The sequence below is a fragment of the Polyergus mexicanus genome, unplaced genomic scaffold (assembly GCF_030449975.1).
Source record: "Polyergus mexicanus isolate NDT 795.1 unplaced genomic scaffold, iyPolMexi1.0 SCAF_9, whole genome shotgun sequence".
NCBI classification, from domain to species: Eukaryota; Metazoa; Arthropoda; class Insecta; order Hymenoptera; family Formicidae; genus Polyergus; species Polyergus mexicanus.
In genome coordinates this window covers 6,493,504-6,509,940 of record NW_027223329.1, presented here as the reverse complement: position 1 = coordinate 6,509,940, position 16,437 = coordinate 6,493,504, and the positions used below count along the sequence as shown (strand labels likewise).

The 16,437-nt window shown below is 32.7% G+C and overlaps 1 protein-coding gene across 5 annotated transcripts in view; it reads right to left on the bottom strand.

Annotated features, from left to right (window-relative positions):
- Positions 1-11,555: 11,555 nt before the first annotated feature.
- The window catches only part of Cow (Proteoglycan Cow), a 759,293-nt gene continuing 754,411 nt past the window's right edge, over positions 11,556-16,437 (bottom strand). For 4 of the 5 annotated variants that reach the window (XM_070301119.1, XM_070301118.1, XM_070301117.1 and 1 more), the window contains one exon: positions 11,556-13,196. In XM_070301119.1, the coding sequence (XP_070157220.1) occupies positions 13,066-13,196 (131 nt within the window). In that variant the 3' untranslated portion in view covers positions 11,556-13,065. The remainder of the gene's footprint in view (positions 13,197-16,437) is intronic. The other variant, XM_070301120.1, reaches the window with a different exon arrangement.

The following is a 16,437-nucleotide window of genomic DNA, read 5'->3' as shown; positions in this document are numbered from 1 at the left end:
AATGTTTTAACATTATTTGTTTGAATCACTTGCTCACATTTTTTGTACTATTAATACAATTTTTGATTGTACAACATTATCAAATTAAATAAAACTGCTAAATTGAATTCAAGTGATTTCAAAGTTATAATTTAATGTTATTAAGCAACTGTGCTGCTGTTGCCGCTACCACTACATCTTTTCATGAGCAGCAAATATGTTTTAGTAATTTTTGATCAAGTGATTGTTTTGCTGTTGCAAACAACATGCTACATATGGAAAGACACCTTTAAGATTGAAGATTAAACATTGGAATTTGACTAAACAAAACAAAAGAATTTAAAAGGATCCTAAGGCCATATTCTCGAAAAATATCGCATACGATATTTGTCATTGCGCAGCTAAAACGTACCGGAAAATAACTGCGCAATGATAAATATTGTATGCGATATTTTTCGGGAATGTGGCCCCAGTACACATTTTATGGAAAATTGTTTCCCGGTGCATTTTGTTGAAACTTTCGGATTTTGCAGTTTATGTGATGATGAGCAAAAGTATCAATAGGCATAACTTTCTAGGATCAATAGTTTGCAGAAAGCGTTGAAAGTTGATTTTTACTGATTGTTTTGTTGACTCTTTTAAAAATATTATCGTCTTTGCAGATCTTTGAAAATTTCAACAAGTAAAATATTCCAAGAGTCATCATGTGGAGGTGTCTGCAATTCGAATTTCACTCAAATCTTCTCAATCATTCAGCTATAAAGACTAAAGATGTTTTTCAGCAAGTTACACAGATGACACAGGCTGTGTTCCACTATCAGTACTGGAAATCTATAATTCACGTAATACATATGATAGATTTCCAGTACTGGCAATGAATTTTGGAACTCAGCCATGATGTAACACAGTATCATACAATTGGTTATCAAATAGAAAATTTTCAAAGTCCCGAAAATTTCTTTATTTGATAGTCAATCATTGATATTGTGATAATATTGTGTGTTATACTGTGTCATATCTGTGTAAAATGTTAGAAAACCCCTAAATCCCATGTTGGAAGATCCTAAATTATCGCTTAATCATTAAATTATAGTTTTATTAGCTGCATCTTGGTTCTACTTTTATACAGAATAAGATTAGAAAAGATGGAGATAAGATTTAGATTTGAATGCCAATGCGTTGCTTGGCGGTTCATCTAATTCGTGCAATAGCTATAGTAGCAGCGCTACATCACTACTTGCGCTATTCTTGGCGCTCGGATGCTAGCATATATTCTAGAATGGACTCAAATTTTGGTAAAGGAAAAATCGTCTTAGAATCGTATCAGGAATACGTCATTTTAAGGATGGAAGGTTGTTCTGAAACACCCTGTGTATATACAGTATATATATTGATATATACATACATACATATGGTACATACATACAGGTGGATCATTTTAATCAATCCACGCGAATATCTCGAAAAATATGAAAGATATGGAAAAACGTTTAAAATAAAAGTTGTTTGATTCGGAGGAGGACATAAGATGGTTTCATTGGTTTGACCTCGAGTGAACGTGCCAAGGTCGTATGGAGTTCAACTTTATTTTTTAAAATGGAATCCCCGATTTTTTATTGCATATTCTTGTAGCTTATTTCGAGCGCGTGTTCTGCCATTTGTATGACATTGCACTCGCAATTTTATAACGCGCTTCGACTTTTATTTTGTGAATAATAACACTGTTCAACAAAAAATAACTCTTTTTCGAACACCGGAATCGGACTACCTGTTTCTTATAGGTTTTTGGACGCTGAATCCGGTTATAAAATTGCTCCATCACGTTAGAATTTTGAGAAATTTGCATTTGAAGTTGCAAAAAAGGATCCAAATTCAAAATGGTATTCAGCGTCCAAAAACTTATACGAAACGGCTAGTCCCATTCCGGTGTTTTTTTTTTATTGAACTGTGTAATTAAGGCATTTGAGTATTTATATGGTTTTATTTCTTTCTTTATTATTAATGATCGTAATGAAATCGTCGTAAATTATTTTTATTTATATATTAGGTGTACAACTTTGCTTCCGCTGTTTTTCTATAGATGGCTTTAGCGGTAAGTAGTGGTCGAAATAAATAGATCGTAGACGTCATGCAATAAACTTGGGCATCTGTCAACATAACCCCATAGAAACAATAGTCGATTTGTGTCTGCATCATAAAGTTATTCTCGATTGAAAATATCAGCCAAATTCTCGTCATTTGCGGGAGGTTTTAATTTTCTGCTTCAATATGAAGAAATCTGCGGCTGATGCTCATCGAATGCTCTCAAATACTTATGGTGAAGCCGCTATTCGTGAAAGAACGTGTCGTGAGTCGTTTCAACGCTTCAAGGACGGTGATTTTCACGTCGAAGAGCGGCATAGCGGTGGAAGAGAGAAGGTTTTCGAAGATGCAGAATTGGAGGCATTCGAATGAAGATTCGAGTCAAAGTCAAAAAGAATTGGCACGATCATTGGGAGTGACTCAACAAGCAATAACCAGTTTTTTACAATAAAGCCTCGAATTTCGGAAAAAAACGGCGGAAGCAAAGTTGTACACCTAATAGATCCATTTATTTTTATAATTTAGTATATAATGATGTTATTCCGTCATTTATCTAATGTTTATTATCATTTTATTTTTAATTTAGTGTTTCATTAACAAATTATTCTTCATTTTTTGCACTCTTTATTTTATAGTAATAATTTTCACATGACACTATTATTACTCTCATAATTTTTGTGTCATTAATCTCGTGACAGTTCTTAATTTGCACCAATATGTTGATTATATTCATAGTTATTACAATTTTAGTTTTATAATTAAGTATTTTTTCGTGAAATACTTTTCGAGTAACAGTCTTGAAGGTTACAATTTCGCCGACATTAGCATCGTGGAGGTTGCCTGGCATTCCGCGTGAAGGTTGTCCGGTCGGATTTACATCTCTTTTGTGCTATGCGTGTGTGCGTGCGTATGTATGTGTTTGTGTGTGAGCAAAAGATTAAATAAAAATATAATTATTCAAAATGTTCAAAGTGACACCAGAGATGTTTGCTCGCGTCCAAAAGTATTCTCGTAAAATAATTTTAAAACGTATTTTAAATGTATTATTGTGTACTTTATTTTAATCGCCCAGGCTGTTATCTCGTAAGATAAGCAAAATAGCGAAAAATGTTGCATACAAATGTTTTAGAGTCCCGAAAGAGACATGAGGTAATGACATTGATCTTCCTGTAAGGTTTTTCAAGGTCAATTTTATTTTTTTTAGATAGCAGCACTTATTTTTCGTTACATTTTTGATTATAATTTTTGGATGTAATTCAATTATACATTTTTTGTATCTTGATATTTTTTGTAAAACTAATAGTTTTTGAGATTGGATTCAAAGAATAAAGAATCATAATTTTAGGTCAGATCAAAATCAACCTTATTTTTAAAAAATGAAAACTATTTTTTATTGTACTTTCGGATTTATCTAATTAAAATAGATGTTTTTGGTACCTTAACAATTTTTTATAAAATCAGTAGTTTCCGAGATATTTGGGCTAAAAATTGCGATTTTTACGAGCACTAAAGCGCGCTGCCCTTTCATTTTGCGTTTGAAGTATTCGGAGGATCGCCAAAGCTTGATTTTTTACGGAATAATGAAGCAATCACAGCGCCCTTTTTCAGTATATACTACCATAAAACACTTTCATTAGGCTCCCATTCAGCTGATTGTTTTTAATTAAAATCGACTCGAGTTGGCTTTTATTGCAACGATTTGTTCGATACGTTTGGTTATTAGAGTAAATTTATTTTATTTCCTTTCGTGAATTGTGTCATTATCAATATGGTATATTACCTGCCCTCAGAAATTGTTGATATGATTGATATTTATTATGCCGATGATAATAATGCTAGAGAAGCAGCTCGTCAATATCGAGATAAGTATCCGGATAGATGACATCCCGATCATAAAGCAATTTTTTAATAGCTAGAGCGCGTACGGAACAGATGAAACGCAAATATTTTAAAAAACCATTCAATAACGATGCTATTGTTGTAACTATATATTAGGAATAGTAATAATGAATCCGCATATTAGTCACGTCAAATTAATCGTGATTTAAATGTGTCTCCTGCGACTGTAAATAGAATTTTACGTGGCAATCACATTTCACTTAATCAGGAGCTTTCTGATAATGATAAAGTTCTTCGTGTCACATTCTGCAGGTGGGCTGTAGCTCAAATTCAGCTCGATCTACATTTTTTTCTCGTGTTATGTTTAATAATGAGCCTGCATTTAAAAGCAATGGCATACTAACCATTATTATTCTAATATCAATCCGCACTATGTTCGTCAGATAATCAGCATCGGTGAAAGGTGATAGTTTGGTTACGTATTTTAGATAGTCATATTGTTGGACCTATAGAGATAGACTTATAGAAATAGACTGCGCGCTCTTACGGTTTGGCGATCTTAACATTGAAGGACAAATATACTGCTCGGATCTGTTTCTCTCTGGCAAAGTTGAAGGAGAGGGGATATCGCGGCTAGCGGAAAATGAACGGAGAAACGAGGAAAATGTGCATATACTCGCAAACTCTTCATTCTTCGCCAGCCGCATATCCCCTCTCCTTCAATTGTACGAGAGAGAAAGAGATCCGACTGCTGTTGTTCTCTCTTTTTAATGTTTAAGACAGTTTTTTGCAGGGATGCGCGGCCTATTTCTATAAGTCTATGGTTGGACCCCACTTTTTTGATGGCAATATTACAGGAGGAGGAATCATATTTACATATGCCACGAGATGTGTTGCCAAGGATGTTACAGTTTGTCGATGAAAATATAGTCCAACATATGTGATTGCAACAGGATGATGCGACGTCACGCTATGTACGCCCTGTAAGGGACTTTTTAAACTTAACTTATCCGCGTCTTATATTGGGTTGGACGAGGTGGTCATGTAGCATGAGCATCCAGATCATCAAATCTAATATCACCAGATTTTTTCTTATGGGGCTATTTAAAAAATACTGTTTATACCAGACCGCACCTACCATATGGCTGAAGACCTAAAGAACCGCATCAGACGGGCGTGTAGAAGTATACCAAATAACGTTCTTAGAAAAACAGTCGACGCATTCGAAAAATGATTGCAAATATGTATCCAATAGAATGGTGGTACATTTGATCATTTGCTGTGGACCAAAAATACACATCCAATATAACTTCGATGTGACTCTACAGAGTCAATCGATCTTGCCTTCACTGGCCAGTATACCTTGGGTAATGCTAATGCTGGCGGAATGGTAATTTTCAAGCCTTATAACTCGAAAAATATTTCATGAAGAAATACTTAATTATAGTATTTTGAAAAGCTCTCGAGGTAAGTTACAAAAATATTCAATAAAAATAAGTGATTCCATTAAAAAAAATAAAGTTGAGCTCCATATGACCTTGGCACATTCACTCAAGGTTAAACCAATGAAACCATTTTATGTCCCCCTTTGAACCAAACACCTTTTGTCTAAAACGTTTTTCCATATCTTTCATATTTTTCGAGATATTTGTTCGGGCGATTAAAATGAAATAATATACAGGATGTTCGATAATGACTATATCACTTTTCGTATGCAGGTAGAGCAGATGAAATCGAGGAAACCAGTCCTTTGTCATTCTGCGATTTTCGCAATTATTGAGAAATTAATTAAAAAAGATCGGTCAATTCTATTGTTCTATTGTTCTCGAAAGAAAAATATACCGGAAGAAGTGAGAAAAAAAATCATAGCTGCTTCTCTTTTGTGAGTAATTGCTCAAAAGTGCGCATGCGCGGTTTACGTTTGCTTGACCGGTTTGGCCCACTAAAAAATAAGATTACATTAATCACATGTTGAAACGTATTCATATATTTATATAAATACATAAACATATTATACATTCCAATACAGCACAGAACATTGCAACAACATTATAGCAACATTGCGGCAATGTTGCAATGTTGTTACAATATTGCTGCAATGTTCTGTACTGTATGGGTTTTAATAAATAAATATATAAATAAATATTGTAAATAAATAAATATATACTTATTTATATTTATAAATAAATATTTACTTGTTTATATTTATAAATAAATATTGTATATTATATATTTGTTTATGCATCGATTGCTTAATCCCAATATTGGTTAATTTATCTTTTGTTTATTCACTTATTTGTTCGTTACGTTTATTCATGGATTTTTTACGATACTCGATTTATTTATTCATTCATTAACCAATTAGTTCATTATTTATTCATTCAGACTCGTTTATTCATTTATTCCGTTATTTTTATTAATTTCTTGACTCATGCATTTCATCATTCATTTATTTATTTATTTATTTATTCTCTGATTTTTCCATGATTTATTTATTAAAAAGAAAGGACATAATGTACAATATATGTCTTTTCTTTTTAATGAATCAATCATGTGATTGATTTGCGGAGATATGTTTATCTACAGACACGATGCTTATATGCATCAGCAAATGGTACATGCGCACTTTCGAACAGTTACTTACAAGAGAGAGGCAAGTACGATTTTCTTTCTCCGGACAATTTCAGCCTACTATTCCTCTTCCATTTATACAAGATGAATCGTTTTAATCAATCCACGCGAATATCTCGAAAACTGAGCTGATAGACAAAAATGTTTCAGACAAAAGTTGCATGATTACGAGAGGGCCACAGGAAAATATGGACTTAACCTTGAATGACCTTTTTAAGGCCAAGACAATGTGATTGATGTTTTCTTAATGGAACCTATTTTTTATTGTATATTCTTGTAGGTTATCTCGAGATCTTTTCAAAATACTATAAAAAAAGTATTTTTTTATTAAGTATTTTCTGAGTTATTTTATATCTTAATCTGACATATTTTGATATAAAAAATAAAATATCTTGTAAAATATATAGTTTTCGATAATCTTATAATACTTTTATATACAGAATAATGAGACAAATCAATTAGTATTAAAAAAATAATTGTTTTTAAGAAAAAGTATGTATTGTAATTATTTACAATGTATTTTTAAAAAGATTTATTTGTTTTTTTTTTACACTGACTTTTTTACAATTGATTTATCTCATTATTCTATACATAAAAGTATTACGGTAAGATTATCAAAAACTAAGTATTTTACAAGATTTTTTATTTTTTATATTAAAATATGTCAGATTAAAATATAAAATAACTCAAAAAATATTTAATGAAAAAATACTTTATTAGAGTGTTTTGAAAAGTTCTCGAGATAAGCTACAAGAATATGCAATGAAAAATGGGAGGTTCCATTAAAAAAAACATCGATTATATTGACTTGGCCTTGAAAAGGTCACTCCACATTTTCATCATGTATTCCCCTCTGAACCCTACAACTTTTGTATAAAACACTGTACAAACTTTTGTATAAATCACTGAACTTTGTATATATGTATATATGTATGTATATATGGTATGTCTATACATATGGGGGTCTATTACGGTTCTTGAAACGAGGTGAAAATTACAGAAGTGAACAAATTTACTAGGTTTTGACAAATGAAATTGTAGATACTCTAATGAATTTCCTCACTTTTGTAATTTTCACTTCGTTTCAAAAACCATAATAGGCCTCAAGGATACACAATCGACTTCCAGTATTGAAGCCTATACGTATGCATGATGTCACCGAATCAATATTTTTACATCGTAAAATTTACGTCAGGTTTTACGTCGATGGAAAAAAATGCGAGTCATCCAAACGCATCTCTCTCTTGGCAAAATAGTGGCGACAGCCAAACTTGTATAGAATTCAGTGCGATCGCTCGAAACGCAACGAAGCTTTGGAAGGAGCGCGCTACAAATGACAACTGTTATGTACGAACGTTACATATAATGCTGGATTCTCACGTTCTAGTCACCGCATATTAGTGGCTGTCCTCACTGTACGTTTATCCTCGTGAAAAAATTAGCCGATCTTTTTTAATTAATTTCTCAAAAATGCTTTTTTTTCGAGATTTGAGAAAAATGTTTCAAATAAAAGTTGTAGGGTTTTAAGTAGCGCATTAAGTAGCAATATGTTAGTGTGTCTTTAAATAGCATTGTTAATACACATAAAAATCATTTTCGGGTAATATTAATGCTGGCTTACTTAATAATATTTAATATTAAGTACTGTACCTTTCAAGATACAGTCTTATAACTCGGGAAATACTTAATGGAAAGGAACTTTATTATAGTGTTTTGAAAAAATCTCAAGAAGAGCTACAAGAATATAGAATAAAAAATAAGGGATTCTATTTAAAAAATTCAAGATAACCTTGTCCTGATCTTAATGACGTCACCCAAGATCAAACTGATAAGATAAGTAAATAGATCTTCTTAAACTCTACAACTTTTATCTGACAAATTTTTTATAAAACTTATATTTTTCGAAGTATTCTAGGATACCGACCTTTTTTATACACTATATATGCACATATGTGTATATACAAATCTAAAATTCACACAAACTGGGCGCCAGTTAATTTTGTTATTACTACTTTTTATGCCGAGAGGCCAGAAAGCATTTTCAAGTGTTAGATCAATGGCACATAGAAAAACTTAAGCAGTAAAAGTTAAGATTTAAAAATTTCGTCTATACGAAATTTTCAGCGTTGCTCATGTTTCAATATGGCTGCCTTACTGTTCGATCGTGATTGGTCAATTCGCTAACATCTTAATGCTTAAGTTTTTTTATGTGCCCGGGTTCTTACCTCGACCGTAAAGCAATACGTTATAAGAACAATAAGATAAAGCGCTTGTTAATACTTGTTTATCTCCCAAGAATCGTGTCTGTGTGCTCAATATATCAGTTTGTGCTTACATGGACATTACGCATATATGCAATGCAAGAGAGACAAGGACGGTGTAATCATCTCTTTGTCAAGTGATTAATGTACTACTACAAAAATTTCCACATGAACTGCCCCTTACATATAAATCTAGTGATATCTTTTCTTTTTCTATGTAAAGAAGCCATTCATCGTAATTGCCCATACAGCACAGAACGTTGCAGCAACATTGCAGCAATATTGTAACATTGTAGCAACATTACAATGTTGCTGCAATGTTCTGTACTGTATGGGCAATTGCCCACATTATATGAGCAATATGAAACTTTTTTACCACATTCCTCACAAAGTTAATTTTTTGCCGAAGAACCGAATTTTGCATTTTGATTTTCAAAATATTTATAATAAATAAAATACAATTCATGGCTAACTGCATCTAACCCGCCATTAATTATACATTGTTTGTCAACACATAAAATTTTATTTTTACTCTTTATTTCAAAAAATCACTCTTTACTAAAAAACTTTTGATTCTATTGACTACAAATATTGCAGTTATAATATAATTTTCTTCGTATTTAGGCCGTAACATAAGAAAATAAAATCTGTAGTTTACAGCGGGCCGACAGAGACTACATTTACATGTCATCCCTAATCGGGATTTTAATTTAATAACATCCATAGTTCTAAGGCTGGTCAATCACAGTTATTCCATTCTTCAGAGGAATAGCTGTGATTGGCCAGTTTTACAACTACGGATGTTATTAAACCCGATTAAGGGCCAATTTCACCAAGTCCGATTAGATAAAACGACGGTTAAAATTAGCAGGGTGGTTACCTGAAATGACATGAATACTTGATTTTCCTTCACCTCTATTTTTTGTTGGCCACGTTACTAATTTTAACTGTAGGTTCATCTAACCGGACTTGGTAAAATTGACACTAAAAGCCGTATTACATTAAGAGTTACGGATTCGGTTGGGATTGGGGATACGTTTGACTATTGCGGATTGACCAATCAGCTGGCAAGCTGCCTCTGATTGGTCATTCTGCAAATGTCAACCGTATCCCAAACCGCAACCGAGTTCACAACCCATAGTGTAATACGGCCTTAAGGGTAACGTGTAACAATAGTCATTTACATGTCACCTTTAATCAGGTTTAATAACATTCATAGTTTTAAAACTGACCTATATCACAGCTATTCCTTTGAAGAATGGAATTACTGTGATTGGCTGATTTTAAAATTACAAATATTATTAAACCGGATTAGAAGTGATTCTAGTGATGTGTGAAAATAGTCACAGTTTCTCCTATCGATCCCCCTCCCTTCTTAATGTTCTATGTAGATATTATAGCTTCTAAAAAGTTGTGCCCATTGAGACTTTTGCTCAGCATCATATGAATTATAGAATTTTAAAGTTTGAAAAAAATTTACTGGGAGACAATTTTCTATAAGATGTACATGGGTCTTTTCTTCTAATTGGTCAAATCTCAATCTTCAATCTTTAATCTTAATACATAGTCTGATACGCGGGTTTAACAACAACATCATCGTTATTAAAACTTACAGAATCGCAATATTCTAAAAAGGCGTCTTGTAATTATAATTGAATAACCAACACAGTGTATAAGTATACATAATAACATAGACGTAATAACATAGATATATGTATTATACTAGACTGCTAATACGGCTGGGTCTTATGGTGAAATATGATGCAAGGACAGCCATTTTTCTCTAAGTGGGTAGAATGTCATACCGGGTACCGCAGAATCCGATATGCCGTGTTTCTTGATAAGACGTGATAGCAAATGTACATTTTAAAGTAAAAATAAAACAGTGAAGAATATCAAATGTATATATAGTGCACATATAAAAATAAGAAATATGTCAATGACTCATAATATACTTGGTTGTCTAAGTAGATATTTTAAAGAAAAAAATATCAAATTTTTTCAATAAGTACTAATCTTTTTCTCTTATTTGTTTTAAAACTTAAACTAGACTTTTCTCAAGAAAAATATAATTTTTTACTTAAATTATATTTTCATATATTGTTAAATATGTATAAAATATTTAAAAAAATCAGTTTTTATAAAAAATATTGCAGCTTTCTTTTCAAAGATAAGTGTCAATTGACAGCTTGGTATATGGTTTTATAAATAATGCACAATAATATAATATTTTAGTTTTTAATGCGCATGCGTTGGTCGTCTGACTGAAGATATGGGGTGCGTTACACTTGTAGTTCGCAACGCTCATGCCCGCACGTCGCAATTATTCGTTTCATTTGTCAGCATGTTAATAAGTGGAACAAATTATGAGCGTCATGAAATCGTGAACATGGCGAAGATTGTGATTGCTATTATCGTGCAAATATTAATGAATTAATCCTCGAAAAGTTCGAATTCGAGTTCGGATGATGAATGGCAATTAATAAAAAAAAAAACGATTGTTACGCGTTGATTATGAATTTAAAAGCCATTTTAGGTTAGGTTAATTATTTACCATTAGTATTAGTTAAATTTTTAAATAATTATTTATGTAAAAAATAATTTTAGTATCAAATGTATTTTTTATATTAAATTTTACAATGTTTTCATACTATTATTTATCTAATTTGAAATAGTAATTACTAGTAAGTATTATATAATAATTAATAATTATATATTAATTCATAATAATTAAGTTACTTTTTCCATTTTTATGTACGAAAAACTAGAATATGGAAGCGCGCGAAACAATTCTTGAATCTGTGATATCAAACGCTCACACTGACCCACTTCCTTAGTACGAACGTTGTGAGCGTTCATTTAAGTAGTCTAAAGTAGGCTACTACAATGCCGGTGAATGCAGCGGTCGTCAAATGGATAAAGGACAATGAAGGCGTTCTGAACTACAAGTGAACGCACCTATGGCTGTGCCTATTGCATTATAATAACTATAGACATAGTATATCTAGACCGAGTGTTGAGGAGTGAGGGCCAAGGTGCACGTAGAAAAGGACATACTCTGTTCCGTGCTCCTTGCGCTGTTTCTCACTCGCATGTAGCATAGCGAAAGAGTATGTCATGCTACGTGCGAGCGAGAGAGAACGCAAGAGGCACGAAACGTATGTCCTTTTCTACGTGCATTTTTACTCCCACTCGTTAAATAAAGGCAAACGCTCGGTCTAGATATACTATGTCTATGATAATAACTATCCTCTCAATTTATTGAGACCAGTCAAAAGCTCTGTTTCCAATTTAAGCTCTGTTTCAAAATAACGACGGGTCATGTGATAATTACATCAAAGTGCGGACAGTTTATGGTACGTTTGGAAACATCATGCACACGAGCGTCGTTCTACCTTTGTTCAACTTTTTGTAAATAATAAAGATAAAACAACGCTCGTGTACACACGAGTGATATTTCTGAACGCAGCCTTAGTGCCATTATTGAGTATACTTGTAATGTATAACCGATCTAAATAAAAATTTAATATTTTTTATCTTTTGGTTGGAATAAGATTAATGCACAAGCATGAGCGTAATGCCTGATACAGTAATAAACATACACTGTACGATCTATGTGAAATTGTCGGCCATTTTTTAAATCTCATTCCGAGTATTTATAAAAAAAGGTAGAAAATACCTTTCCTCCCCTCTCTCTCCTTTCTTTCACGTAACCATTTTTCTCCCTCTTCCTTTTTCTCTTTTCCCTTCTCCCTCTTTCTCCTCCTCTCTCTCTCTCTCTTTCTATATATATATATATATAAGATCTATGACTTGCGTAAACTCGTAGTTTGCAAATGTCGCTTACGGAATGTGCGCGCAATTATTGCGACGGGTAAGATACTTGCTATATTAACGTCGATGACGTTGAGATTTTCTAACTGGAATGAAGGAGGATTGAAGTCATTAAAATTCTACAATAATCTCTGTTCAGCGCAACTCGTTTCAGATCTGACTTTCTCATAATTAATGATCATTGTTTTTCGTTGTTCTCGGAACTCATTTAGGCTTACATCGTTTATCACGCGTTGATCTCGATAGAATTGACGGCCCGATGATGATATAGAGAGGACATTCCGATTACAACGGTTATTCACGAAGATAGCAGACGACTGAATGCGTGCATCTTTCCACATTCTTCTTTAATGGTATGGTTGATTTTTGCTTTTATCGGTTAAGATGCTGTACTTCTATTACTTTTCGCCGCCCCCTGGGAAATGTATAGGGAATACATCTAAAAATCTAGAGGTTGATCAGCCGAGCCTTCAAGATCTTGAGCAGAATCGGTATCATCATCTTCATCATCATCGAGATCTACACTGTTGGTCTTGAGTCCATCGTTGCTGATCTTGTTTACAATCATGTCTGTAAGGCAATTTATTTGTTCTGAGACATAAGTACAGGCTTCACAAAAAAAAAAATATATATATATATATATACAGGATATTCCGCGGGGAAACGAACAAACATTTATAATATATTCTGAGCAATAAAATTTATAATTTAACATAATTTAACATAAATTTACAAATAAACATTTATAAATTTATTCTAAGCAATAAAATTGATGTATACTATATTCAATTTGGTTTAGTTATCGAGATATAGAGAATTTTATTATTATTGTAACTGACAAAAAATAACAGGCATTTATAATTTTTATGTGATTGTATCTTTTAGTCATATTTATCTAAATCTATTAATTATCTGTCTATTAATTATTTTAAATATCTACCTTCTATTTGCGAACATATTGCTGTTCATTGTATCATAGACTGCCGCCAATTAATTTGGTTAAGTTCAATGCTAATATTATCTATATTAGCCTCTCTATTATTCTGTTAACTAAACAGATCTCATTGCTTCATACAGCACAAAACATTTCAATTACATATTGCAGAAATGTTACAATTTTGCAAGTTATAACGCAATATTGTAGAGACATTATAGAAATATATCACTGGACTATTTCATGAGAAATATTACTGCAATATTCCAAAAATTTTACAAAAAAAGAGTATTCAGCCGCTAATTCGTTTATTTACCGTTATGCAACGCGCAATGTATTATCAATCTCGTATTTGAATTTTAGTCATGAGAATTATATAAAATTTACAAAGAGCGATTAAAGGATATAATGACTACTTCTATTTGTTTAATTTCTGATACAACTCCAACAAAGTCTTCAGATCTCGAAATGATTGTTCTTAAATTGTCAGATAATTGAATGTCCGGCGAATGAATAAATATCGTTTGTTTATTATCGACTTAAAATGTTCAATTATTAAGAGTTCAATTTTAATATAAATATAAAAATTTTATTTATTTATTTGTCTATACAGGCTGAGTCATAAGTATGTTTTAAAATTTTGTGAGCGTATTCCTGAATAAAAAATATGAACGAATGTTCCTATAAATTTAGACTGAAAATACTTTGTTATCGAAATAATGGACACAAATAATTCTTTTGTTAATATCTTTTTAATTATGGATGTAAGAAATATCTGGACGGAGCACAAGGTACATTTTCGGGCGCGGGATATAGAGACTAAGAGGTGAGAGGAAATCTCGGTGTGGTCATCTTAGTTGTTCAATATTTTATGTGATTTTAACTGTTAAGACGTTACAATAGACCGAAATCCATATAATTATTGGCAGCTCCGCCATCTTGGTTGTTCATATCCGTTACATTAGAACTTTCAATCCCTTTTTTCCTGTTTTTAATCCCGCGGCAATACGCTCCGTCCAGATATTTTTTACGTCCATGTTTTTAATAAACAACGAGCGACACTTAAAATTTTTGGAAAATACTCAAGATACTAATATTAAAAATATATGTCACAGTTATTGGGTCTGTTTTTGTAAAGTTTTAGCATTATATGTCCTCAATATTGGGGATACTTTAAAGTGATATAGCTTGGAAATTATATGCGATCCTCACATAGTTGTTAAATAAAAGTTACTCAAAAATTCAGCCTTTATAACATATATTAAAATGAAAAAAATCGATGAGGTGTAATCTTTTATAGATATTTACCTAAATAGATATCAGATAATAATTTTATTTAAAAATTTCAGGTTAATATTTTTTTTATTTATAAGAGATGCTGAAAGTATACATACAAAGGAAAAACATGAGATTGGATATACATTTATTACATGTCGGAGTCATATAATTTAAAACAACATCTAGAAATATCTTAATTAGATGCTATGTAATTTTGTGTCATTATATTTTCTTTGACACAATTAAAACTTAATATTCACATAATAGCGGTGCATTGTTTCTGAAATACTCTTCGGCCTGTAAATCATTTCTTGACATCTAATAGACTTCTAAGTAAATATTAATGTAATATAGTATGTATACGGCATCATAATAAAAACATAAATTTTGTTGTTGGAAAAATAATCTTAATCTCAAAATAATCTCTAAATTTACTTTTGGTCATACACTAGTATTCACTTTGTATTGTCAAAAACAAATTTCTGTCAATATATCATATATGAGTCTGGAGATTTATGGCTGAAGAGAGAAAAAGATAACATATCGTATGCCTGTTCTTTTTTACCACCTGCTAAGCGTACAGTTATGTACAATAACCGGTATTAATTAGTCATCAATCAATATTATACTTTTAGGGAAAAACCGCTAGTGATCGACTGCCGTGGGTTTATACAGGGTGATCCGAAACAAATATAATGCCTCGAAGGATCGTTTTCCTGAATCAATTCTAAGACAATTTTTTCTTTACGAAAATTTCGTCTGAAGCTTAATTTTTAAATTATAAAAGGAAATAATGAGCGAATTACGGGACGTGTACAAAAGGTAGGCAAGAGCAGCGCAACACACCATCTGCTGCGGGAGCGTCTCGTTTGACCACGTTGATATTAACGACGGTCCCGATTGACTAGGTTGAGATTAACCATGTTGATATTGACCACGTTGACATTGACCACGATCCCGATTGACCACAGTCCCTATTGACCACGGTCCCGATTGATCACGTTGAAATTGACCACGGTCCCGATTGACCACGTTGATATTGACTACGCGTCGCTTTTGAACACGTTGCGATTGACCACGTTGATATTGACCACGTTGATATTGACCACGTTAATATTGACCACGTTAATATTGATCACGTTAATATTGACCACGGTCCCGATTGATTACATTCATATTGATGATAGTCCCGATTGACCACGGATCCAATATATGTCGTAACTGGGACATGTTCTTTGCAAGTTGTAAAACGAGGTCCATCGTGGCTGACTGGCGGAGGGGGTGCGGAGGGCCGAAGGCCCCTCTTGCACCCTCCGCATATGTGTGTGTGTGTGTGTGTATGTGTGTATTACATGGTTTTTTAATCGGGACCGTTGTCAATATAAACGTGATTAATCGGGAACGTGGTCAATTTGAACCGTGGTCAATCGGGATCGTGGTCAATAGGGACCGTGGTCAATCGGGACCGTGGTCAATATCAACGTGATCAATATCAACGTGGTCAATCGCAACGTGGTCAATCTCAACATGGTCAATTGAGACCGTGGTCAATATTAACGTAATCAAACGGGTGCCACTCGTCCGCTGCAAGCGCTAACG